This window comes from Ceratina calcarata, unplaced genomic scaffold (assembly GCF_001652005.2).
Source record: "Ceratina calcarata isolate Rehan_Ccalc_2016 unplaced genomic scaffold, ASM165200v1 scaffold40.2, whole genome shotgun sequence".
Classification (NCBI taxonomy): Eukaryota; Metazoa; Arthropoda; class Insecta; order Hymenoptera; family Apidae; genus Ceratina; species Ceratina calcarata.
Window position 1 is genome coordinate 436420 of NW_017163422.1, and position 25998 is coordinate 462417.

The 25998-nt window shown below is 42.2% G+C and overlaps 1 protein-coding gene across 8 annotated transcripts in view; it reads right to left on the bottom strand.

Annotated features, from left to right (window-relative positions):
* Nucleotides 1-195: 195 nt before the first annotated feature.
* The window catches only part of LOC108626429 (uncharacterized), a 238215-nt gene continuing 212412 nt past the window's right edge, over nucleotides 196-25998 (bottom strand). For 4 of the 8 annotated variants that reach the window (XM_026814821.1, XM_018027081.2, XM_026814822.1 and 1 more), the window contains 10 exons: nucleotides 11388-11478; nucleotides 8476-8724; nucleotides 7512-7776; nucleotides 6857-7310; nucleotides 6369-6651; nucleotides 5889-6258; nucleotides 5516-5805; nucleotides 5135-5368; nucleotides 4860-5010; nucleotides 196-2939 (listed from right to left, as the gene is read on the bottom strand). In XM_026814821.1, the coding sequence (XP_026670622.1) occupies nucleotides 2686-2939; nucleotides 4860-5010; nucleotides 5135-5368; nucleotides 5516-5805; nucleotides 5889-6258; nucleotides 6369-6651; nucleotides 6857-7310; nucleotides 7512-7776; nucleotides 8476-8724; nucleotides 11388-11478 (2641 nt within the window). In that variant the 3' untranslated portion in view covers nucleotides 196-2685. Of the gene's footprint in view, nucleotides 4294-4859; nucleotides 5011-5134; nucleotides 5369-5515; nucleotides 5806-5888; nucleotides 6259-6368; nucleotides 6652-6856; nucleotides 7311-7511; nucleotides 7777-8475; nucleotides 8725-11387; nucleotides 11479-25998 lie in introns of all 8 variants that reach the window. The other 4 variants (XR_003389391.1, XM_026814823.1, XM_026814825.1 and 1 more) reach the window with 4 other exon arrangements.

Here is a 25998-nt window from a genome sequence, read left to right on the forward strand (position 1 = left end):
ATACTTTTCAAAACGTAATAAAATCTATTTTATCCAAGTTTCTAAGCTTACTAATATATCATCTTTTAACCTAGGATAAAAAAATTATTTTGCCTTTCCGCTGAATTTATTACCTATTATCGTACCATCAGTTTCTGCGTTAGCGTTTGTCTAATAAAAGTGTACAGCTATTTACACGCAAATGAAACATTGATATAATTAAATTATCTTTTTATTTATTGAAATACTCGTCTATATCTTAATGCACAATATGATCGAGTGAACTGATAGAATCATATATATATATTTATGTAGTATTAATAATATTCGATAGGAACGGTTTTCTAGATTGAACATCGAGCATGCGCATTTACATTCGTTATATTGTCGTTATTTATTAAGTTGAAGAGAAGATAACTTACATCTGTTGTGCTATAATACATTCTATTTACATTGTCCCAATCGCACGTCCCTTCATCTTCGATTGGGATTGAAAAATCAGTGCTCGCAATGATCGCGTTTTCAATATAACGTAAACGTAACTTATACGCGTTCCTTACAATCTATCATTGAACGTTTATCCTCGAGATTGTAGAACAAAAGTTGTTTTTGTTTCGGAACTCGTTCGTTGTGATTAACATAATGATTGTTAGTTAAAAATAATAATTATTGGGTTGAAGCGTCATTACTTTTTTGTTCATTTTAATAATACACGCGGAAGATCAGCAGACCGTTTTTTGTGTAATGCACACAGGTGGATATAAGGAATTGTAAAAATGATTTGATCGAAAAGACAACTTTATGTTCGTACAATCTCCGTTTCAATTATTGAAAATATCCATTGTGTTTATATGCTATTTCTACGTGTAAAATATTTCGATTTCTATCAACTTTATTTATACCTTAAACGCGTCACACTATATTTACTCTCCTAGTAATTTGACCGAACGCAAGTTAACGTAACGTATGAATCATGTACAAATTACGATGAAACATTTACCACGTATGGCGTTTTGATCATACGTCTCTATTACTATTTTCCAGTTGCGAGTTCTCCCCATGATTTCTCTTCTCCCTTGTCTCCATTTCTATCGACTACGATCCACGCGTCGCGTCAGGTGCACGTTTAAATTTGAACTCCCTCTATATTTTATGTTACATTTGGTAAGTAATACATTCAATACTTTCCTTTTCGTTCGTTGAAGACGGAAGGAAAAGTTGCACGCGTTTAACAGTGTTCCACGCGACAGGATATTTTCTTTTATAATACCTACGAGTCCTCGACGTTAGCGTGTTGACAAGCGAGTACAAATTCATATTCGTACAAAAATCATCGAGTATCCTTAATCTAGATTTTTCTAAGCTCAATTTCGGAAGAGTGATGCGCGAGACTGCATTACATTTATATAAATTACGTGTATACGTCACCATTTGAAAAATGTAGAAACAGTCGTATTCTACCTAAACATTTCACGTCACGCGCCGTTCGCTAATCGTCGTAATTGATCGGTTCACATTTTCTTTACAGAACGCAATGTTACGAGTGTGTACATTAGATTTCGTGTGCGCAATGGAAACAGATGTCATTTAGATCATCTGATCATCTGACAATGGAAGTACTATTTGAAATATGCGAGTGTACATTTAAAGTGCGATCATAGTCCCAGTCTATGACATTCACTTCGTCATCGTAATTCATGTTTGTACATATTACGCATTAATAATGCTTAGACCACCTCTTACGCTTCGACGTTCCTCATCTTTCAGCGTTTACGTGCACGTATCTATTAATTGAGACGTCTACTTCCATCCTGTGAGCAAGAAATCGTTTTGCAGTCGATGAAGTCTCTTCTGACGTTTTATACACGCAAATCGAAGAGGAACAAAAATAATAATATCGTTTAAATGAAATTGTTGTTGTGTACTCAGAGGAAGCTCTCAAATGAAAACGAAGCAATGCCTTCTTGTAATAAATACGTAATTCTTATGCGATTACTTCGTCAAATTTCTTTTATCAAAATTAAATAATATTTTTCATCTTGCAATTAATATCTTGAATATGCAAGCGAGAAATAAACAATTGTTGCTATTTACAGGAGACTCGGTATAATATGTACAGATCTGATTATTTGCGAATATAGTAACAATTAATAAGTAGCTGGGAATCAAAGTAGAATGTACACTTCGAGAACTTTTGTTATAGATAGGCAAACGGCATAATGCGTAGAAAGAAAATAGTTTTATATTTATATACCAAGAGTAGGCGAGGAGTTTTCGAAGACGAATTGTATTTATAATGAAACTGATATACTGATATTCAGCCAAGTAGCTACAGAACATGTTCATCTTACGAATAATAAAGTTTACGCATTTTGCTTGCGAAAATGTGTTGTGATACAATTTTTATCCGATGCATGTGGATTCCCACACGAGTTGAGCGAATCAGTTTGCCTATATATTCTCACGAGAGTTCTCGCTTGACAATAAATTTCCTTGAATTATAGAACAAGCAAATACAGGAGGAGTAATTATATACAGCAAACTATAATTTGTCTTCTTTCGTATTCGAGACGCGATTTAAAAATATGAAAATCTCACGTAATATGATTTGACTGTACGCTGTGATAAATCCTTGGGTGTAATCCTCTAAGGAAGTACCGCTCCCCCTGTATTCGCTTAATGCGCGAGCTAGGTCCAGCATAAATTCTAGAGTGGAGAAAGCTTCATGATGTCGCTGCGAAGCTCCAAAGACGGTGTGTCGTCCAAGTCGATGAGACTGGTGTTCGAACCTGTCGAGGATGGTGCCACAATCTCGTCGAGGAAGTCGAAGGAGGCCACGGCTTCGCGCTCCTTATCCCCGTATCGCACGAAGAAATCGTCACCACGTCCGATGATCGACGGCCTCGACGAGCCCCAGGTGGACGGCAGTCGCAGGACACGGTGTGCCTGGGCCGCCGATGCTGAGAAACCAAGCGCAGCGGGTCAACATGCCTCAGACCTCACTTGATCTCTTTTCTTTTTCTTCCTATACCGGCTCTAGCAGACACAGAGTAGCTCGGCTTAGCACTCTTACACGTATCACGTTCCTCTCTCTTTCTCTCCCTCACTCTCCCCTTTCATTTATTTTAATTCTATCGTATAGATATTTAACTTCTTTTAAACGTCTTACATTATTAATTTACTGTTTTCGCGTTTAGCGTTACACGCTTTTACTACGAAAAAAATTTTCATGTACTGGCAAGTGCTCGACTTTTCGTGTGTATGAGATCTCGTGACAGTCAAACTCTTTTTAGAAATTCACGTGTCTGACAATTTATTTCGTAGAATCATGTCGAGTGATGCCATGTGATGCTGTGATATGTTATTTCGATTAACACGTATTAAGCAATAGTATGTCTATGCTCTTTGTCTGTCACGAGTAACTACAATATGTATGGAATGAACGAAAATGAGATATCTACAAAGATTATTATGTTAAATGTTCTAATTACATAAGATTCGTGTTATAGCCCTTTCTCATTGGATAAATATGGGAAATGACGGAAATGATAGAGAAAAATAGAAAAGTCGAACACCTATCAAAGTTGAAAATCAATTCAACAAATAGAGATACTTTTTAGAATGAGAGAGAAAGTAATTGCTTTATGTGACCCTTGACGCAATTCCAGACGCAATTGCTGTTAACAGTGTTATTATTAAAATTTATTTACATAGTAATTTTTAAGTACGACATCGATTCTGAAATATCTTTTCATATTCCGTCAGTCGACGCACAATATACTCGAGTATAAATTGCACGTAATTTACAGATACAAATTATCTTAGCGTAACGAATATTATTCCGTAGATTAAAAGAAAAAAAATAAACGAATAATAAAGATATTAACACATTACGGACAAATTCTGAGAAACCACCATAGAAACTCTATCAAAGTCCTTAACATAATAAAACATAAAATATATGAAGTATAAAAATTTCTTAAACGCGTCGTTCGTAATGTGTTAATTCGCTGGTTCGAATCTGTCAAACATATTCTATGCATCGAGATTTTTAATTCTTTAATTGTAAAGATGGAATTGCGTAAAGGTGATCCGTACACGAGTTCGTTCTAACGTCCTCTGGTTAATGATCGGTTAGTAAGCCAATAGAAAATCCGTTGTAGCCGTACAGTTCACGTTGGATCAGGCTCAAAATAGGTCCCGGTGAAACGATTCCTCCCAATTGGCATGTCGGTTACAGAAACTGATCGTCACTAAGCCGAACTACGTAGCTTTTCTTGTGACAATCAAAGCACACCGCGTAGGAGCTACCATCTGAACAGAAAACGTGGAAAAGGCTATGTACAGCGAGAGCTACCAGCGTTTTGTGTTCTTGTCCCGATATTTCTTTTTTTTTGTGACTGTACAGTGATGGGATGTCAATCGATCAAAGCCGCTTAACGCACGGCGTGGTCGAAACCCACGCTAATATACTCAATAAGCATTTACCAGGGATCAACATGGCAGGAAATATGACTTGAGTATTTCATTTTTTTTTAAATTCAACTGAGGTCTGATGCAACGAGTATAGTAGCGTGATTTTTCATGTAATTGTTAGTAATGTTAATAATAATGAGTGTGGTAAGCGGAAGCGACTCTTTCTTTCATGAGGCACTATCGAAAGAAGAAACGGTTTCATCTTTTTCATATCGTAAGCTCGCAGAGATATTATGATAGAGATTCAAGCTTTCGAGCTGCTTCATTATAACTTTCTTTATCTTTGTCGAATCAGAGTATATCAAGCGGAAGGTAAGAAAGTTTATAGACAGGAATATCTCAGAGTGATGTGCAAGATTGGACAAGAATATATTCTACCATTTAGTTAGACCGTCGATAAATACCTTTCTTTTGTCGTCGGTATCGGTGTAGTCTGTGCAAGTGACGGTAATCAGGCGGTTCATCCCCCGAGTCACTTCCGGCTGATCCGCTGCTCGATGTCGCCGAAGAACTTTCACTGCTTTCTAACATCACGTCTAAAAGATTGGCTCTTGCCTAAAGGATTACAAGCGTCAGTAAGAAAAAAGAAACTTTCCGTTTCTGCTTGGAAATTTGTAAAATAGAATTTTATCTTGATTTATACTTTTACAATTACAGTGGCTCGTGATCGGTTACTTACTTTCGGGTCAGTAAAGTCAATGTCTCGTTCAACGTGAACCCATCCCGTCGGGCAGCAGCAAGCGAGATCCAATTTCTCGAGCGGCACCTGCGTTTCTTGGGTGACGATATTCTCTTCTCCCTTTCTGATCATTCGGTTCAGTTCATCTATCACGTCCTTCGACGTGGCTCGTTCGTGAAAGCTCAGCGATCGATCCCTGCCCTCGACTAATAGCGGCGCTCTTGCCGGACTCACCTAATACGAACATACAACGTCGAAACATTTTTCCGCAAAAATACAGACGAAGCGAATAAATAAATAAAAAATGTATAACACGTAATAAAATTTTTAGAAATTCAAATTTCATTTCGAATAATTCGAACAAGTGATTATCAGACTTACAACCGTGCTCGGTGTAGACGAGGTAGCCGCTTCTTCGTCTTCTTCGGGAACGGCGCCCAATTCGGACGGCGCAACGGTGGTATAAGAGACACCACCATTACAAGCCACCGCGCTGATTATTCTCTCCTCCGGCGCCAAGGAGGGTACGGTTATCTGATCCAACAGATCGTCGTTACTGCTCGTTTCACCAATGTTCTCCGTGTTACTGCTATTTTGATCGACGGACATTTCTATTTCAGAGCACATCGCTTCGGGTCCGCACTCGTCCCTATTCTCCGTTTCCTCCAGAACTGTTAACATCAAATTCAATTTTAATCTCGTTGTCCTAAAAAGATCGATTACTATTTTTCCAGCTTAGATTTTCGAGACGAACCTTCCGTTGTAAGAGCTGCACCATTGTGTTCTAGCAAATTGTTCGGTAATTCGGCCAAGTACATTTGCTGCTCGGCAATAAAGGATAGTACGCTCTGCAAAGCTTGTTCTCTATCGGGCGGTGGTCTTCCGCTTCTCGACGAAGTGCTCGCTAAGCTCTTCGTACTCTCAAATTTCACCAATCTGTAAAAGTCTCTGGTAAAGTCAGTGCCAATAGACGGAGAGTCCGGATCATCGCTGCAGCCGGATAACGCTGCCGAAGATCGTTTGCTGGAGTTCTCGAACGCTCCTTCCTCGCTGCTCCAGGAAGCACCGGGACTCGTAGCATACGGCCATGATCCAGTGGCTCTAGCGTCCATCAGAAGAGCGACCTGAATATTAATAGAAAGTGTCTTGGAAATAATTTTTTTTCCTTTTAATAAAACGAAGTTCCAGTGACAGCGGGAAAAAAGCACGGCACTTTTTTATATTCAATTCTTACCAATTCGCCTCCCGTCCTATCGGCAAGGTAACTGGCACCATTCCACAAGCATTCATTCGCGTCCTCTTCCAATTCCAGAGGATTATGCTCCTTGATTGCTGGAAGCGCAGGAGTGGTAGTGGTAGTATTAGTGGTGGTGGCGGCGGGTTCCTTCCATACCGCGGACTCGTTCTGAACAAGGTCCTCGGTGGACAACGAGAAACTCCAATCTTCCAGTTCCGCCCTATCGTATTCCAACTCGAGGAGATCTCGATGTTGTTGAGCACTCCTGCTGTCGTCCAACCTGAAATTTATCTCGATTTACACTCGCCGCATCCATTATGCTCTTTGTATAATCAAATTTAAATTGAATGCACTTGGGAAATAATTTAAGTACCAGAAATTCGCGGATGTATTATCAAAGGACAAAAAATGTATCCGTTTTTACGTGCAGTGAACAGTACAAGGATTAAAATACAATTGTATTAAATAATTTTATAGAGTCATACCTTAGCCATTGTTGCACGTATTCGGCGTCCCAACCTTCCTCCTCGACTAGAAGCAGAGACGAAGATCCCACGGGACTGGGCAGCTTGTACGGCGTGAAATTGGTCGTGGTGGTCAGCTTGAGGCATAGATGACTGTCCGAAAAGCTGCGCATTACATGCTGATACGGCAGCAAGTCTTTGGTCGGCGGGTAGCTGTGGCGTGGATTTATCCCTACGGTGAGATTCAACGGCAAAAAGAGGACGTCCGGGTCGCCGGCGTCCAGGGCGACCAGCCGTGCATCCGGCGAAACGTCCGCCTCGGTCTCGTCGGTCGCTTCTTTCAGATCCTCCAACCCCCGAGACGGTTCCTGTCGAGCACCCTCGCCCTGCACATCGCTGGACATCGTCGAGTAACCCTCGTCCCTGTTCCCGCTCTCCGGACTCTCACTGCCTTCTTCTTCTGACGGTTTCTGGGCTACATCGCAACAAATAACATTCATATTACTATCATCACGATCAGGTTGCTAATTTTCGACGGAAAAAATAATGGATCTGTGGAAATCTAATTTCTGATTCAAATAATAATTCCATTCTTATATAACAGTGGCTCGACATGGTATTCAATTAATTAAACTAAAGGCACGTAAGAATTTTCATCGTGGAGTATTGACTGTACCCAATGGTCTGTTCCTTCGACATTTTGTAGCAGCCATGACTGGAATTTGCAGATTGAGGGAGCGCGGCCTCGACAAAGGAACCCAGGCTGGGTCCAGACCAAGCGCAGCTACGACCGCAGCTGGTCCAGCTTCGAGAATCCCCTGAATCAACTCTGTCGGACTCCCAGGATTCGTGGCCTGGGCCAATAATCCTGAAAGCGCTCGGTTCTGTGACTCGAGCTCTCTGATACGCCTCTGCAACGCACCGATTTCTTCCCTGAGACCCTACGCACGATAAAAAGCCATGAGTTCTGTCGCCCTTGAATACATAAGAAATACATTAAAAATGACGGCAGAAAGCGCGTTAGCGGACATAAAACGAGATCTCTTACACAAATAAGCGCTATAGCGTAAAATTCTATTAGCATTGAACAGATAAAGTTGGCTTCTATCAGTTCTTCTACAGTTCAGTTAAAAAGGTACTATATTTTGGACTGGATGCATTGTACAATATATTTGTTAGAAAAAATATGATGAAATGAATGGACTTTGTATGCGATGGTACACGTATTCGTAGCTTTGCAGTCTTGCAGCTCAGCAGACGGGTGTAAGGATCGATGTTATGGGTTGGTTAAACATTTATGGACACTTGAACAAATGGGATGAATAAACGGAGCAAATTATATTAAAATATTACGGTTTAAAATATCATTTACTTATTCAATATAAATTATACATGTTACGCTTTGAATACAAAAAAAAATGTTAAAATATAATTCTTTCAAATATTGTATAATAAGATTTTTCATTTATTGAGAAGATGAAAAATCACAAATATTTAAAATGAAGATACAGATGATCAGGACACGTGTTTCGTTGAAAAGTAAGATGAATCGAAATGAAAAAGAGAAATGGAGAGAGAGAGACGAGAGAGACGAGAAAAAGAAAACTCGAGGACGTGGTAACGAGAGCATAGCAATGAACCTTTTGGGATAGGAGGGCGCGGACCACCTGGTTGGCGACGTCGTCCAAGCACCGCTCGTACTGTCGACGCTGAGCGTCGGCGTCCCTCGCCAAGGCGGCGTGTTCCGTTTCCAAGGTCGCCAGACGTGCCACCAACGCGGCGTGCACTTCGCCAGCACACGCAGCCTCCAAACCGCGCAGCTGACCCCTCATCGACTCGTTCTCCAACTGCAGTTTCGAGATCTGTGCCTGATACTGATGCACGCGTGCCTGTTCATCCATAAAAATAGATCGTTCACATAAACAATTAAAAATTTCTAAACTCGTACATATCGCTATTTGTCAAAGTTGATCAAATTTCATTAAAATTAATGAAGATTACTTGTAAAAATATTTTCTATTTTATACGAGTTTGATGCAAACGAAAGTTCTAAGAGTAAATTGGACTTCTGGAACTATTCTCATCGGCTCCCGGATAACATCGCGATAGTTTCAAGAACTTCTCAATGACCAGGATGCATTTTTCGCGGAGACCCGCTGCGGCCCGTAGCCAGAGTTAATAACACGGACGGCCGTTATTAGCAGAAAAGCGTTTAACGTTAAATTAGGGTTGCGGAGACCTGTCGGAGACAGGGGTGCTAATAGAGGGTGCGTGTGTCTGATTTATAACAGTCGTGCCAGCCAGCCGGGCCTTGCTAATGTCTGCACCCCCTTCTTCCACCGAAACTGAAAAGGGGGCCAAACGATTTTCTGTCATCTCAAACGTGGGGAACTAAGAATAAGAGGGCGAGGTAAGAAAAATAAAAATACAAACTGTCCGGTTCTTAGAATTCTCCCTGCAACTCATCCTCGACGCCAATCTCCCATAATTTATCGTCGCGTTAGACAGTATTCGCGGGTGTTCAAATTGCACGCATCGACGCGGGGGAGTTTCTAATCTAACTGCGAGCTGGCGCCGTCGCGACAGCTTGACTAATACTTGGAACGGCGGTGGTTGCTCAGTCAAAGTTCTCCAAGAACTTCGGTGACGCTTCGTGAGAGATACTAGACAGCATCGGAATGATAAATCGATAGTAATTAATGCAAAAATGTGCAATCAAGTCTTAAACCTGTGCCAATCAATATAAAAACAGGGAGAGAAAAAGTAGAAATAACGAAAACATTGATGCTTCACGTATCAATAACTTTTCCTAAAATGTAGGAAATTTTCTTGAGCGAATTGAATACAATTTCCACAGGACTAACTTTATACGTAAAGATAGTAAAGAAAGTCTTGAAAACTGAAGGCTACAGAACGAACACTTGCAGGCGTGCTTCCTCATAGTCGATAGAGGGATTTTTAGGTAGATGGGGGGGTTCGGTATTGGTAGGGTGGGTCGACATTGAACCGGGGGATCGAGTGACGATCGATAATAAACGGTATTTCGTGGGGCAGTGATGCACACCCCTAGGTCTCTGAATCTACGACTCTTTTAGGAGCAAACCGGCCGTGAACGAGATAGTGCGTACCATTCTAAGGGTACGCGGCAAACGCGACCGTTTATCGTTTCCTCCCTTTTCATTGCAGTGCCGGCGCGGCGTTGCGTTACTTCGTTAAGTCTGGAATATTGGTCGTTGGTAAATATGTGGCAAAAGTATCGCCGGTTATATTGCGAAAGCCCGTGGCTTGCTTAGGGCCGAGCTGAAATTGGGAAATTCGGTCGCGGTGTGTGTGCGAACTTCCGCATTTTATAAGAAAATATGTGTTCAAATTTATTATTATACTTCGTAGATTTAATATTACATGTGCATCCTTCTTGTCTATTCTAACTGTTTACACATTGTGCAGTCATTTGTGTCAGTAGTCGATAGCTATATTAAGGATGTATTGGCTATACAGTCAATCCCAAAAGTTTATGTACCTTAGAAAAACGCATTTCCTATAATTAAAAAGNAAACTTTTGGGATTGACTGTATAGCCAATACATCCTTAATCTTTTTTACTTTTAATTCAAATCACTTCACGATTCAGTTTTATCGAGAAGTTAATTAAAACGTCAAGCCTCATCGTCGATTCTTATATCTTAAAACTCTTTAATCGCGATAGTTAAAGCTCTTTTGTATCGGATTCGTCGATCTATCGTGTAGCAGATTAAAAGCCCGGTATAAGAGAGAGGACCGAATAAATTGCGTTATGCGTTTCAATAGTGAACCCATGCCATGCCGCCAGAAACAATCGTGCCCGACGACACTTCAGATAAAAATACAATAACAGCCATCGTTGATCCACGATACGAGAGCGCTGTTATTGGTCGAGGGAAAAGCTTTTCACGGGAATGTCCACCGTGTCTGGATGTTTTTGTTTACGAAAAACCGAACGATGTAAAAAATAAAGGGAGAACGGAAAATAGCTGCGACGATGGTCCGTTCGATCGGTGCTACGGAGTTCGGCAGTATCTTCGTTATCTGTTTCTGCTTATCGACAACGGGGGCGACCGGGTGGTCCAATCGAAGGGAGACATTCTGCCTTTCGTTTCATCCCGGAGTTCGGGACGGCACGATGAAATCGGATGAAGCACTCGAACGAATATAAATTTAAGGAGGACGCCGCTACGTGGAATTGAAATCCTGCCTCTCGTCGAACAGAGAATGGTACTCGTATTGGTACTCGCGTTCGCTGCATCTCGGAACTCGGAAGCGATCAATTATCGGTCGATCGTGCTCGTCCGCAGTTAAAACTTTTAATGGCGCCTCTTTACCGTGAGCCATACCAATTTGTACAGCGAAGGAGGGACGTAATGATACTAGATTAAACGTTAAGCATTTAGACATCTCTTAAGGACGTTCCTTTAAATCATGACGAGAACACGGGTACATTGAGAGAATAAAATCTGGTCCATCTCTCTATAGATTTAATTTTTTTAGCAATTTCAAGTTCTGTTCCGAAGACTCACCTCGTAGGAAAGCGTGAGCGCAGTCTTCTCTTGCTTCAACTGTTCGGCCCTGTGCTTATGCTGCAGCAACCCTCGTGACGTCTCCTCCATCCTGAAACAAATCAGATCCGCTTGAAGGGGCAGTCCAATTTTAATTCTCGTTCCTCCCCTAATTCTCCTAATTCTCTTTCTCGAAAAAGATTCTACTCGAACCGAACGGTGGGTTAGATGCGATCTTTTCAGCGCTGTCGCGTGCATTTCAATAGCTTTAAGCATGTCAACCGTGTAACATTAATACCATAAAATTACGAAAGCTGAGGTACCTTTTGATAAATAATATTTTAATGAGTGAAACAGCGTTCAGTGAATACTTTATTGTTTTTCACTGAGTTCCATGTATGTATTTAAGGGCGGTCGGTGTGCTGTCGATGTTATCGTTATGATTACAGAGGTGAGAAGTTGTCACAAGGGGCGAAATGATAATGGAATACAATTTGCGGAACGCGTTGTCACAGCTGCGTAACAAGTAAAAAATAGCTCTCATTTAGAAGACAGTTGCGCTTGTACTCCATTTCCCGCCTCCGTTACGAGCGAAACGCATTTTAAGAGCTCAACCATCTGTCGCGAAACCATCTCATCTATTAATGTAACGATGCTCCAGGAACTTATTGTATGCTCCCACCCTCACATTTAAATCTTCTCACTGTACATATTTTTCTAAGTCATGATATGGCAGGAAATGATCTGTTATTTTGATTTTTATCGTTTCATTTTTATTTTAATTATGCAAGAGCGCAGCGCGTAGAGGAAATAGACTTCACGGGTAAACACAGAGATTTGCATAAAGTTGTAAAGATAAGGTTCAAAAAGCAGGGTGAAGCAAACATTGAAATATACATAAGGGGAAGGGGGCGGCGTAAACTTGCTAAGTTTCGCCACCCACTTTAGAAACAACCCCCGCCGCGGATCTAACCGAATAACTCGGCGCGCGTATACCCGGCGCGGCGGTTTATTCACGAGCGCGTACGTTTACGCGGCGAGACCAAAGCGGAAAAAGTCGCGACCCCTCGGTGACGATGGTGATTCGATTATCCGTTTTCTCGGCGACGAGCGGACCTCCGTCGCGCGGCCCCGGCGGGAAGGGGCGCGGGCTCTCGACAAATTTCTTCATGCGCACGCTCCGCGAGCTTAATGATCTGATTAGAGATACAAGAGGGTTCCGGAGGCTGAGATATGAAGCCGATTTAAGCTTTTCGGGGGAGGCGAACCGGAGGGCCCTGCTTCGACACGCCTGGCAACACCCTTTTACGCTCCGCTCCTCTTCGCCGAGCTATGCTTCCTCCTGGCTGTTCGCGAACTAACTTTCAAACTACGCGTCGCCTTTTCCAGGGCCGCTGTCCAATTGTTTTCTATCGCCGGAGCATCTGCAGGACCGCGGAAGGCTTTAATTAATGAAGATTAATTGGTAATTACTCGGTCGCACGGTTGACTACTCTCCTCCTGCGCGACTCATTTTTCAGCGGAAAAATTGCTTTCCAGGAGAAGACGGCTACGATGAAAGTTTCTCGTCCGTGAATTCTCGCCTGAACGCCTGCGACGTGTCACGAAGGACTTGCACGATCTTGTTGTCAAATTGAATTTTTTTTTTTAAGAAACCCAGCAAAGGGAGAACTGATTCGACTCTTCCTCGGTATAAAATAGCCAGTAGATATTCTTATCGCCGGTTCCTCCTCGGCGTCGTCTCATCGTGGATTCCTTTGTGTACCCATCGGATAATGAAAAGAAACTCCGCGCATAAGCTGATTGTCCCGGTCGAACTTGCTTGTTCAGACCTCACGGGCTGTATATACTCGCGGAGTTCGGAGGATGTTAATCGGCTTAAAAGTCCGCTCGTTAAAGTTCCCAGTTTACCTTAACTCTTAATGTGCTTCCGAAACGATTATGAAAATGATCTTCGGTAAGATTGAAGTGTCCGATCGGCCTTTAACAAGAGCGCAGGATAAACCATCCGCTTTCATTAAAGTCCACAGTACGAGGGTGACAACTTTTCGCCTCGCGTCCTGTTATCGTTTCTGGTTGCTTTTCCGAAATAAGACAGATATGTATTTCTAACGTCGTAGGTTGTCCCTAAATTCTCTACATAAATCACGATATCATGACATAATAATTTCAAGAGGGGAATCATTGCTGTAAATTTTTGAACGTTACGACTTTCGCTGATTAAGAGTCTCATGAAGCGTGCTGGTGAATTTTAACAAATAGGGTGGAGGATCTTATTTCTTTCTACGGGGATTGCGTAATAATTCACGGGATTCGGAAGTAACCCCGTAACCTCCTTCATTAGGTAGTTCTACCCGGAGGTCGACGCGAGGATACGAAATGGGGAGACTTTTCAGGATGATTCCGCGCAACTTATCAACTGGGGTGCCATTTCGGGGGCCAGGCTTAAGAACAATGCTCCACAAACAGTGATTATAAGTGCAAACAGAAGAGTGATCGTCGGCGGGCCAGTGGCGCGATGAATAATCAAGATTGCAGCCGGAAGGGTTACCTCCGTCCCGCGCATTGTCCCTTTATATGATCCTCTCCTCGAAGATCCTGTTGAACTCCCTCGTCCGTCATTATTTGATCTCCGCAGGAAGAACTTCTAAATAGAATCTAATTATCGGGAGGATTCATCAGCCCCGGTTCGAAACCGGATTCCGGCTCATTCTTAGTCGCAATGCAAATTGCGAAAGTTCGAAGATAGATCGAAACTTAAAAAGTGCAGAAGTTTCAGCAAGTAAATCCGATTTCGAAATATCGTTAAATATAACAAATGTCATAATTTCTTGTCACAACGTCCACTCACTGACTCGAGATTACGTAACGTATACATAAGAAAGAAGTTAGTAAGTAAGGATTGCGACGCGAACAGAAATTGGGGCATTTACTACGGAAACGAATATAACTGCTGGCACTGGTTGTTTCTTTCAATCTGAACAAAGGATTAAAAAGAACTTTTTCTGTACGACCGTACATACACTGAATCACAACTACTTACGGTGTCACCCCAATTCCGGCGGCATCGTAACGGAGACTCTGATTCTTCCTTTTAATTAAATTCCGAAACAAATTCCGCGCTCTCTGCCAGCGTTGAAGCGGCGCCAACTTTTTTCCTAGCGTCCACGGTCGCGTTCTTTGCACGGGAAAAGTGTTTGGATCGCGATAAAGGAGGCGTAGAGGCAGACAATGCGGGAAAGGCGCATTGTCCCCAGCAGTTTCCGGTCGTTCCGACAAGTGGACGGAAGATGATTATCGTTTAATGAAAGCCAGGCCACGCTCGCCGGTTCCGCGTATAATAATTCGGCGCGGAGCGGCGGCGTGTTACTGCGTCATTATAATCGAGTTTGCGCGGCAGTAGCCGTAAATCACAGGGAACGGTCGGCCGCTGCCACGTGTTCCGGTCGCTGATAGGAACGGCGTAAAGAGAGAGAAACGTGAAGCTTAGAAATTGCGTTAGGACTGGGCCAACGTCTTCGAGTTTCGCCCCCTTTATCATCGGTTCTATCGACGAGAAACGGTGAAACCGCGGCGCTGTTAGATCGTATTTAGAATCTCATTTGCAAAATCATAGAGTTCAACGCTTGACCGAGTAGTACGAAATTAAATATGCGAGGTGAAGACGCGAACATGCATAATCATGGATAATTTTGCAATTCAAATTCGATGGCACTTCATATGCAGCAGTCGAGTAAACTTTACAAATCTAGACTTCGCCGTGCGTAGGAGAGTTGAAGAGGTCGGGTAGCATACGTGTGTGCACGTGGCGTGAGAAAGTTCTTAAGTGTGGTCAATACAGTAAGTGAAAGTTTCGAGTACGGCAAGCATGACAAAGTTCGGAGACAGCGATTTCAGGTAGTACGTATATTCATTATCATTGCCTCAAATTAAATTATTAAATTAATTTGGTCCACGGCATCGTTGCGCTCGTCGGTAATTGCGAACGCTTTTCGTCGATAAACTGATCAACGGTCTCTCGTTTTCGTGTCCTCTTTCGTTCGGAGCTACCGGAGCCACTTCGGCGACAGGGAACATCCTCGCGGAACCATTAATCTCGTTTCGTGAATCGGTCCAAATCGCATTTTTCAAGCCGGAACAAGCATCGGCGGAAGACGTATTGTTACAAGACGCGATCGCCCGAGCCCTAGTCGATCCTCCTACGACGATAAATTGGAAAACTGTACGATTACTTTCGCTCTTTCTTCGTGTTTTTTATTCGTCGGAGAGAAACGGAATCGGGAGATATTGTCGTGACAAAATGAGATTTATTGGAACGTTCGTCTCATGTATTCATCTGGTAACTTTTTATGGATAATAGAATTAATGAATGTCGAATTTCATGTCGCAAATAAAAAACGAATAATTTCATTACCTTTTCACATAATTTTTATAAACAATGTTACCTCCTTTATCTCAACAGCGTATCTGTAACCATCATCCAGGAGCGCACAAGGTATTATTCTCCCGGAACATCCTACTAAATAAACCGAAAGAGCTCATTATATAACAGAACTTCCATCGCCGCTTCAACTATCATCCCCTATGTTATAACGTAATCCTCGCAGAATACCCGTATTTCAATAGTACAGTACAGCTGCACCGCACCACGCCTGCAGAGGTTTCACCCCTAAATGTTCGTCTGCGATAAAATTATTATAACGCGGCGCGTCAGTCTGGACGTGTTATAACGTTGCTATCTGAGCTGAGCTCCAAAATCTCGAAACGCTGTTTCACATGCTTATCTTTATGCACGTGTCTGACGTGTCATGTGTTATGCACAGCATTAGGGCATACGTTAAAGCCCATCGTTGATAATGAGTAATAAAGGCCAATTGATAATACAAGTAAAAATTAAAGAAACTCTAACTACTCTAATTAAAAATAATTAATTTGCAAGATGTCATTGGAAAATATTCAATGATTACCCTTCCGATCTAATAATACATAACGAGTGTTCAGCTCAGCCATTGTGTCTGAATGTACAAAAGCTCACGTGTACGTGAACGTGCGTGTCCGGTTCTATCGCTTACGTTTACGTGTTATCTCTAATGTGTAAACAATAATTACTCGCCGGTTGCGAGGATTTCTTTTAGGGGTAAAAACGGAGTCCGATCGCGTGTCGGCGATTGATGGAAAAAAACCTGGAATTGTGGGTGGGCACGATGGGATCGTTCCTGCTAATTACTCGCATGTACTACAAAACTGCTATGGAGAATCGGTTCATGATTTATGAGGAAGGGGTCAACGTTCTATAAGAAAAAAATGTGACCTTTTAAAAAAAATAATTAGAGAAGATAAATTCAGAAATTGTTTCTTTCAGCATGCTGTTGTTAGGAATACTTCCAAGTGCTTCTTCCATTGGTGTCATAGGTACATCTATTATATCTTCTCAGATCTCATCTGTCAAATGGATTTTTTATACGATCCCTGGAGATCTTCGCGCCATGCAGCTTTTACTACTATTCCATTTTTGAGCAAGTCCGTATTCTTACTCTACTGTCTACTCCTATTAATTAAAATAGTTCACTCTTTTTATTCTTTCTCTCATTTGGAATACTTCCAAGTGCTTCTTCCATTGGTGTCATAGGTACATCTATTATATCTTCTCAGATCTCATCTGTCAAATGGATTTTTTATACGATCCCTGGAGATCTTCGCGCCATGCAGCTTTTACTACTATTCCATTTTTGAGCAAGTCCGTATTCTTACTCTACTTCTTACTCCTATTAATTAAAATAGTTCACTCTTTTTATTCTTTCTCTCATTTTTATTTCTTCTAATGGCTACTTTAACGTGATTTTGTATGAATGAAAATACGTTCTCCGGTATTCGAAACGAAGGACCGTCGAAGCTAGGAATATTCTGAATCTGAGGAAGCCGTCCGTTAGTCGAGAACCATAGAAGTGCATAATTTGTTTATGACTCGGAGAAACTAACTGAAATATAGGGTAACGCGTCTCGTGATGCATTCGTACGGATTGCTGGGGCTGTTCATGGCGAAGACTAACGCGGTTTCTGGGCCGAGGCGAGAACGATTTCGCGAACTTTTCCCCGGGAAACAGGCAGTGGTAGAGTTTGATAACGAACAAGATTGACAGCGAGCGCGGTGACACGATAATGACTGTTTTATTAGACAAGATCGCGCTTTCTTTCCCGACACGCACTAGATAATTGTTCTGGGAATCGCTTCTGATTTCTTTTTAATTATAGGAAATGCGTTTTTCTAAGGTACATAAACTTTTGGGATTGACTGTATAGCCAATACATCCTTAAGTTATTTCATTTATTTTTCAAAGGAAAGAATTAAAATGCAAGAAATAAGCGTATATTCACGATCTGAGTTGTTTACAAATTCTTCATATTATTTCGACGAAGGCACGACGAGACGATAGTATAAATGATAAAATTCACAATTGATGAACCATCAGCTCCAATTTTGTAGCTTCGACTGAAGGGCGATAAGAATCAACTGTGTTCCCGCAACGGTCTCCCTTTGTAAAATCGAATCGGGTTGCGTGTCGCATTCGTAGGATCCTATTATGAGAAACGAAATTCACCCCAATTTTCAATCTACCGAACGTTTCGATTATCCCCGCTTATGACAGCTTTGATCAAACGGCGCCGATAGACATGAAAATTGACCATTGTCCATTGGAATTACTGACAGCAGCGACTCTGATGAATTCAGCTATCGACATTCGAGGCACCAATATATACATGCAAATTTTATAAACATATATTTACTATTAATAAAAACAATAAGCAAATTCAAGCTTATATTTTATTGTCCACATTTCCTTTATAATCAAGAGAAGAGATTTCCAATGCTTATTAAGTAGATACATTTTTCAAACCAAAATTCATTTCCCAAAGTGAATGTGAATATAACATTCCTATGAATAAAGCACGAAATTACGAATGGTATAACAGTATAAGATATTTTAAGTTGACGCTACGACTTTTATGAAGCACAAAGCAATTTCTAGTGGTGTCATTTTGCCCGGGAAGGATTAAAGGTGATGATCGTCGCTAGGTGCGAGCGTACATTTACGACAAAAGCAGTCACCGGGGCTAGCCGTAAAAGAACCGTAATAAATGAAGGTCCGCGTATTCGACTAGTACAATGCGACGATAACCGTGCTTAATAGGCACTCGTAAAGTTGTATTCGGTGAAATAAATTGAACGGGCCACCCTCGCCGTCATACGAAACGTCTCGATCCCGTGCAACGCTATAACTTCGAATGCATTCTGGAGTGACAACAATACTGCACCGGAATGCGTCGTTCTATAGAAGCTTCGACCGTCAGGCTTTTAGTCTCGTGGGTTGCGTTACAAAAGCTTATAAATCGGTTACAGTTGTGCGAACGATAATGGCTTTCAGTCGAAAATAATGAGACGCGACGAATTCTATTTGCCAAATTTTTTTGTCGCATACATGCATGGAAGTCATAAAAAAAAAATATTCCATGCGTGTATCAATTGCGATCCCAGTAATTAAAAGCATCGAACGAGCATGCGATTAATTAAAATTCAATTGACAAATATGGTGTACATTCAGGTATACAAAGTATTATACGTGTGCATTAAAAAATGTAAAAATTTGCAATGAACACAAAGGCAACTTTACATTCTCTCCTGAACGTCTGCCAGCAGGGGATAATTAGCGCGAGCAAATTTGGCGACACGCGTGACTTTCATAAAATTTTACACCCGGTCCCGCATGTATTTTCATTGAACGCACTCCACGTTGACTGTATTTTACAGCATAATTACAACGAGTATTCGCAATTACCCGGGGAAAAAAAAAAAAATGAGAAGCGTCGACAGGAAATGACGGCTAATTCAACGTTAATGGCCGAGACGGGTCGCGCGCCACAGCCGGCCATAATTTCGCGGCCAATTTTCGATCGTTACCCATTCGAGATTGCCATTTCCACGCGGACTTTGGAATTGAATAACTTTCGCCTATCATTTCCGTATGTTCCGGCACGGCGATGGGAATTTCGCGCTGAACCCGAAAGAGAGAGAGAGAGAGAGAAAGAGATTTCACGGACAGAACCTCGTTCCGTAGGTGAACGAAAACTCGTCGCAGATAGATATACAGTTTCGATTTTCACCTCAGAGCATACGCGATAGAACGCGTTTTACGACGTAACCGTTCTCATTGTCGATCATTTACATCGCAAACGTCCAGTGAAATTGCCGCGTTCCGCGAAGACAAGGAAGTTAGAATTCCATTTTATCGCTCGTTTCTACCTAAACTGCGTGAAATAATATGCGTACTGAATCACGTCTGCGTTTCACAATTACGTAACACTAAATGAACAATTATTGAAGCACCTAATGGAATTTAGTGAACTGACACGAGTCAAAAATCGGCCAATGACTCTAACATGATCAGAATTTACGACACGGTTCGTTCAACGTCCTCTCCGTCAAGTAGATGCGTGTCGTGCAACGAACTCTAAAATCACGGACGAAGACCGCTGGGTCAGCGGAAATCGCGTAACAGCCTGTTAAGCGCGTTCATGCCAAGCCGGTCTGTGGCATCGAGACGCGGAACGGTGTCTAAAATTGATAACACCGGCGCGTGTGTCTCGTTCGACGCAACGCGGAATTCTTTTTTTTTTTTTTTATACCGACGAAGTTAAAAATTCGAGGCTCGTGTGTACGGGACGCACGATTTTTTACGAGCGAGTTGCGCGCGTTATTTTTACGAGACCGGGCGCGAAATTGAATTTTCCGTCCACCCTTCGTTCCGGTGTGCCGGCCAACTCGGTTTCGCGAGTGAAGCGTTTCGCGTCGAGAGGACCCATTAACCGCGGTGAGCAACAATGCCTCCTAAATAGACGCGCGAAGAGGGTGCTGCTTCCGGTGAAAAAAAGCTGAAGGAGCGTGGATCGGCTTTAATTCACGGGAAAAATATGGGATGGGAAATTCGGGGCAGGAAACTTGAAGAGTTGCTTGAAATGAAAGATGATGAAGCATGTAAAGAAGAATTATAATGAGTCACATATAATGATTACAAGGATTTATATTAAAAAAAAGAGAAGAGAACAAATAGTATCATTAGGCCACAGCTTTAGAAATTATTAAGTCTTACATTAAACGCACCCTTTTGATACATAAACGAGCATACATAGAAGACAAGAGTACGTAATAGGAAAACGTGCACTCTTCAAATACACGTAATAAAGTATACAAAAATTCCACGAAAGGAAGCGGCGTGCATACTTGAAAATAAGTGTACAAACGTACAACGTACACGGGTCGAGCAGTAATCCACGTAACAAAAAAGGAAGCGGAGCGTAAACAGAAATCAAAGCTTACGGGAGCGAAGGAAGCTAAAAACCGTAGAGAAAACCGAGCAAAAGAAGGAAAAGGTAGAGGCAGAGCAGTTGAAGCGATGAACGATTCAGAGAACAGAGGCAGCTCTAGGAACAAAGGGAGTTGACTAGAGGCGCGTGAGAAGAAAAAACCGGGCGGGGAAAAAGGAGCGGAAACACCGCCATTGGATGAAAGCGAAAGAAAATGAGGAAGACATAGAATTTAGCCTAACCAAATGATCGTAATAAAAATATTTGTGTGGTATTAAAAATATTCACGTTTAAGAACACAATTGTATTAAATATTCAGATATTAACTGATTTCTTAAAAAATTTCGATACACGAATTTTAATTAGAGTCTAAAGGACAGCCTCATTTATTTAAAACAGAAATAAATGTACATCATGCATCGTACAATTAACTGAGATAATATTGGCTGAGATTGTTTAAACGGGGACAAAAGATAGCCGCCCGAATTTTGCATTTCATTTGACGATTATCTTTATCTTCGCTCGACGAGGGACTTCCTACTGCTGACTAATCGAGGCCTGTTACTAGCCCGCGGAGCATGAGACATGTTAATGCGTCGCGTCAGAATGAAGATCGAAACGTGCACACGATCCTTCTCTAACCCTTCTCGCTGGCGGTGGCTACACAGCAGCGCGCGATGACATTTCGTGCAGCCCGTTCATAAATTGCGGTCGTGCACACGGTTCGCGTACTTACGCGAGAAATTGCGGGAATTAATTATCGTTGATTCACGCGTCTCAGAGCACACGGTAGCTAGCTGCGAGTGTGCCATTTATCACCGCCGATACGTTTTTTTTAATAGAGACGCTGGAGCATCGCGGAGGTGTGGGAGCTCTCACGGCGAGGTTCCTCGGTGAAATACAAATCTACTTTCATTAATTTCGTTTCACACGAGAGTTCCAATTGATTCTCTCCGTTTCTTCGGAAATAAGTAGCCGTGGAACGAGGCTGTAGAATTGATGTGCGACTGGAAACGATTCTCGGTCTCGATTACCGCCACGTAATCTACGCTGGCCGTAATTATACTCTCAATTAATCATGAGCTAAATAATAAATCGGCCTGGTCGTATGTTTGCGAATTAACTGACCGTTGTGGCGAGCAAACGCGCGCTGACAGGCGAATTAAATTACTGTCTGATCCGCGGTAATTATTAATGCTGGCCGAACAACGCTTCGATGCTCGAAGCCCCGCTGGTCGTTCCGATACTTTGGTTGCTTTTCCCGATTAACTGGGGTCAATGAATAATAGACACGACGGTTTGTCGAATTTTTGGAAAGCTCATTAATTATTACGAGAAGCCAGAGAGTCATCGCGACGTCGATTTTAAATGAAAACTGACGTTAATTGGGGAAACATTCTCTTTTAAATATACACGTCTAATTTGTATCACGTTTCATTATAGAATAGAGCTGCGTTTTAATGAGGCTGTTGGATTAAAGTTGTGAAAAATATAGTATGAATAGAAAATATAAAAGCATTTTTTATCATACAATTTTACCTCCATATTTCATTTCTTCGTCTCTCTGAATTCATTTTTCCAATGATAAAGTGCTGAGCATTCTCGCATGCTCGAAAAACGAACGCGCCATACATATAAGCGACTCTAATTTTCCTCGTATCCTCCGAACAAACGAGCCCCGTTTTTCTCTCTCGGAACATTCAATCCCGCTTGATCCAGAAAAACACGATGCCCCGTTTACGCGAGCGAGCTTAAAAGCGTCGAGATACTCGAGCAAAAAAATAAATAGACCGATTCCTCTGAAATCTTTTTTCACGACGGCTGAAAATTCGTACATAAAAGGGAGACAGTCCTTTGCAAGCGAGTCGAAGGATCGAACCCGTCTTCGACGCGGTGGAATGCCCCGCGTGACTCGTTCCAAGAAGAAAGGGGGGAACGGTTCACGCACCGGGATGACACGCGAGCAGAATGCGTGTACACGCAGCACCGGGCACCGTCGGACATTTTTGTTTTCCAGAATATAATGCGACGTGATGCATTATAACCGGCCGGATATGCCGGCTGACGGTTTTCTGTCCTGAATGAATAATCGCGTCGGTTAACGCGACGCGCTCGCCCAACCCTGCGACTCTGTTCCCCCGTGCTCGAATCACCCTGCCTGGACTTTTGATTACCGTAAGAGATGTACCTACTCGCCGTCTGACTGTTGCGTCACATTTTACGCTCTCGGCTCGCTAGTATTTAATTTCACGTGTCTGAATTTTAACATACTTACAAATAAATGAAATAATTATAATAATAAATAATAATATGAATTAATTAATCAAATATAAATAATGCTTTTTTTTTATAAAGCAATTTCGGATATAAAATTATCGTTAATAATTTATCGACACTTGTCATTTATTACATAACGAACAGTGGATCAGCTATGACATATAGATTTGTAACGTGTTATTGAGATGCTGCAGGTGAATCGAGACGACGAACACAGCGTAGTGACGTTATCGTCTAGGGACAGAGTTCTTACTGCTGTCTGCGAGCTGTCACTTCCATCGGTGGCGTGGCAGATACAGCGACAGTGTGAGACTATCGACTTCCAGTAGATACAAGATACGATTGATCATATTTTACGCATTTCTAATGTTCAACTAATGGAATCAAACGGCACGCGAATAATGATGAGAGATCTCCAAGATGCTCGTCGTGAATAAACAAGGACGCGGTATCCCTAGAGGATGCTGGATTCGGCCCGCGCGATTCCCAAGCAATTTCAAGTTCCGCCAGACTGTTCCACCGAGTAGCAAACTGCATTTTAACGAGACGCGTCGCTATTAGACATCTTCCTCCTAGATCCAGGTATCGTTGCCTCCGAGCTCTGCTCTAAATGCTTCCATGTTTGTTAAGTGTTTCGCTAATTCCTTGGCCTTCCGAATTTCGGATATCGTTACGTCGGCGAAGTTTCCGGTAGCGTTCAAGGCAGTCAGACAGGTTTCGTAACTGTCAACCCCGAGGCGTGCGATTCGGACCCGTATCAGACACCGTCTTCCGAGGAGAGATTACTAAAGAGTGGCAGCTTCACAGTACTTTTCTTTAGTAGTCTCGTGCCTTTAGGCATGCGGGACGAAACAAGTAATCTTCTCGTTTATCCTCGCGAAACTATTTTACATCATCCCTTTCGAAGAAGATGTTCTTCTGATGTTGGATGATTAAAATGTTTTCCTCCTAGTTATCTCTAGTTTTAAGAAGCGTATTGTAAAGTTAGTCACTAAGGTTAAAATCCACCCTGAGTCACAGGGTTAGAAGTGACCCTCCCCTTCCTATAGCTAGGATGTATATATATCCGCCGAATCCTAAGACAGCAGATTCAGTCTGGACTCGATACTAACGAATTCCTCTACGTTGTGCAGTATTTTGGAAATATAGTGTTACACTCAACCGAGCCTAGTTTCCTTACGAATCCTGAACACACTGATTCAGAACGCTATAAGCGCACTGACATCTTCTTCGTTATTGTGCTTCGAAGAATAAAACCGTCCGAAGTTCTGTATCTGCACGGTAAAAAAGTGAGCAATAAATTTGAAGATGATCCGCTGCGAGAGGTATTAGTAGCGATGCTGCAGACGATCCGATCGATGTAACGTTATTGTCCGGCAAGAGGCCAAGAAGTTCCTTGATAAAATTCAAACTCGCAGCGATATAATGTAATGCATAGTATCCCGGTTTCGGGAGGGTTATTGGCTGTGGGAAATACGATACCGTTGCCAAATGGGGTTTGCGATAAAAATTCGTCCCGTCGACCGTGGGGGATAGCGTCGGGCAGAAATCGTCGGCTGAGACGTGCTTACAAGCCAGAAGACGTAGAAACGCATAATTCCGTTGTTATCAGTGAAATTTTATCAACCCAGGCGTTTCATCTCCAAAATCGTCTTATTGTTAGTGCTTATCAGTCGGTGTATCTGAAAATCGTTTGCTCATGGCTTATACCATAAAAGATTATCACCGCGTGTAATCGTTAGGAAACCAAAAATTTCTTTTGAAGATTGGACGAATAATCTCACGCAACATCTATGCGCGAAAAATCCCTCCACGTCTGCATCGTTACACATGATTATTATACGACCGCGAGTTTCCTTTGAAACAATGTTCACGAGCCAAGTAATCTCACGTGATACGGAGGAATGAAATTTATTCGGTTTAACGTTACAATAGCAACAATTTTCCCGTCAGACATAGACCAGGAATTTTATAAAATTTATTCTCGTGAGAAATAAGAATTAACATTCGAATCAGAAATTGATAAAGAAACTTCAAGCGTCCTTGCATACAACTTTTATAAAATTGTGTCATACACGTCAGTGTGTCATGCATGAAGAAAAAATACGCGATATCATATTTTATACCTCGACACTGTCATGTGAATGTCGGAAGGAAAGGGTAGAGACGAAAAAAGAAAACTAAGTTTCCACTTGCTCGACTAAATGTCATTTTCCTTTACACCGTCGTCGGAACAATACGCTGTCATAACGAGGCACTGTAATCTGCGAACACTCACAGCCGAACGAGGAGCAAAGGGCATCGAGGGTCGGTGCATCTGCGTCTGTGAGGAGCAGCGTGAGAAAGCGCATCGGCGCTTTTGTCACGAGCACGCACAATGCAACGAGGGCGCGGCACGAAGTCTCGTTCTCTCGTGGCATTCTGCCACGAGGCGGTACCCCCTCGCCACCCTGAATCGACCCTGCTCCCGTTTCCGAGATGCGTTCGACGTGACTCGCGTCGAGGGGCTCGGATCCCGCGGCTACGTTCTAAACGTCGTCGCGTCGCCTGCTCGGCTAGTCTCGATACGAGCCAAACACCTCGACTTTTTATCGTTTGCACGCCGACGATGTCTATGTCAGTGCCGGGGGATCGTCGCGTGCTACTTCTGTAAGTATTCCTGGCATAAATGCGCCGCGTATCGACGTGGGTGAGAAAACGTTTTCACGGCGCGAACAGCAGGAGAATGCATAACATTATTCGCGTTTCTTTCCCACTCGTACACCGGCATTCTAGCATGAGTAATGCTATTTTATTTCTTTTGATCTCTGCACTAATTAAACTTTGAATTATAAAACATAAAACATCGAATTGTTCTTCCCATTCATAAAAAGCGATCTTAATGCCAATTTTAATCAAAACGTTACTTGCTTGGCCAATTGAATAACAATTTACATGGTGCTTTGAATCGCAGGATTTCAGGGCACCGGACGCGTCGATTAACATTTTCGTTCGA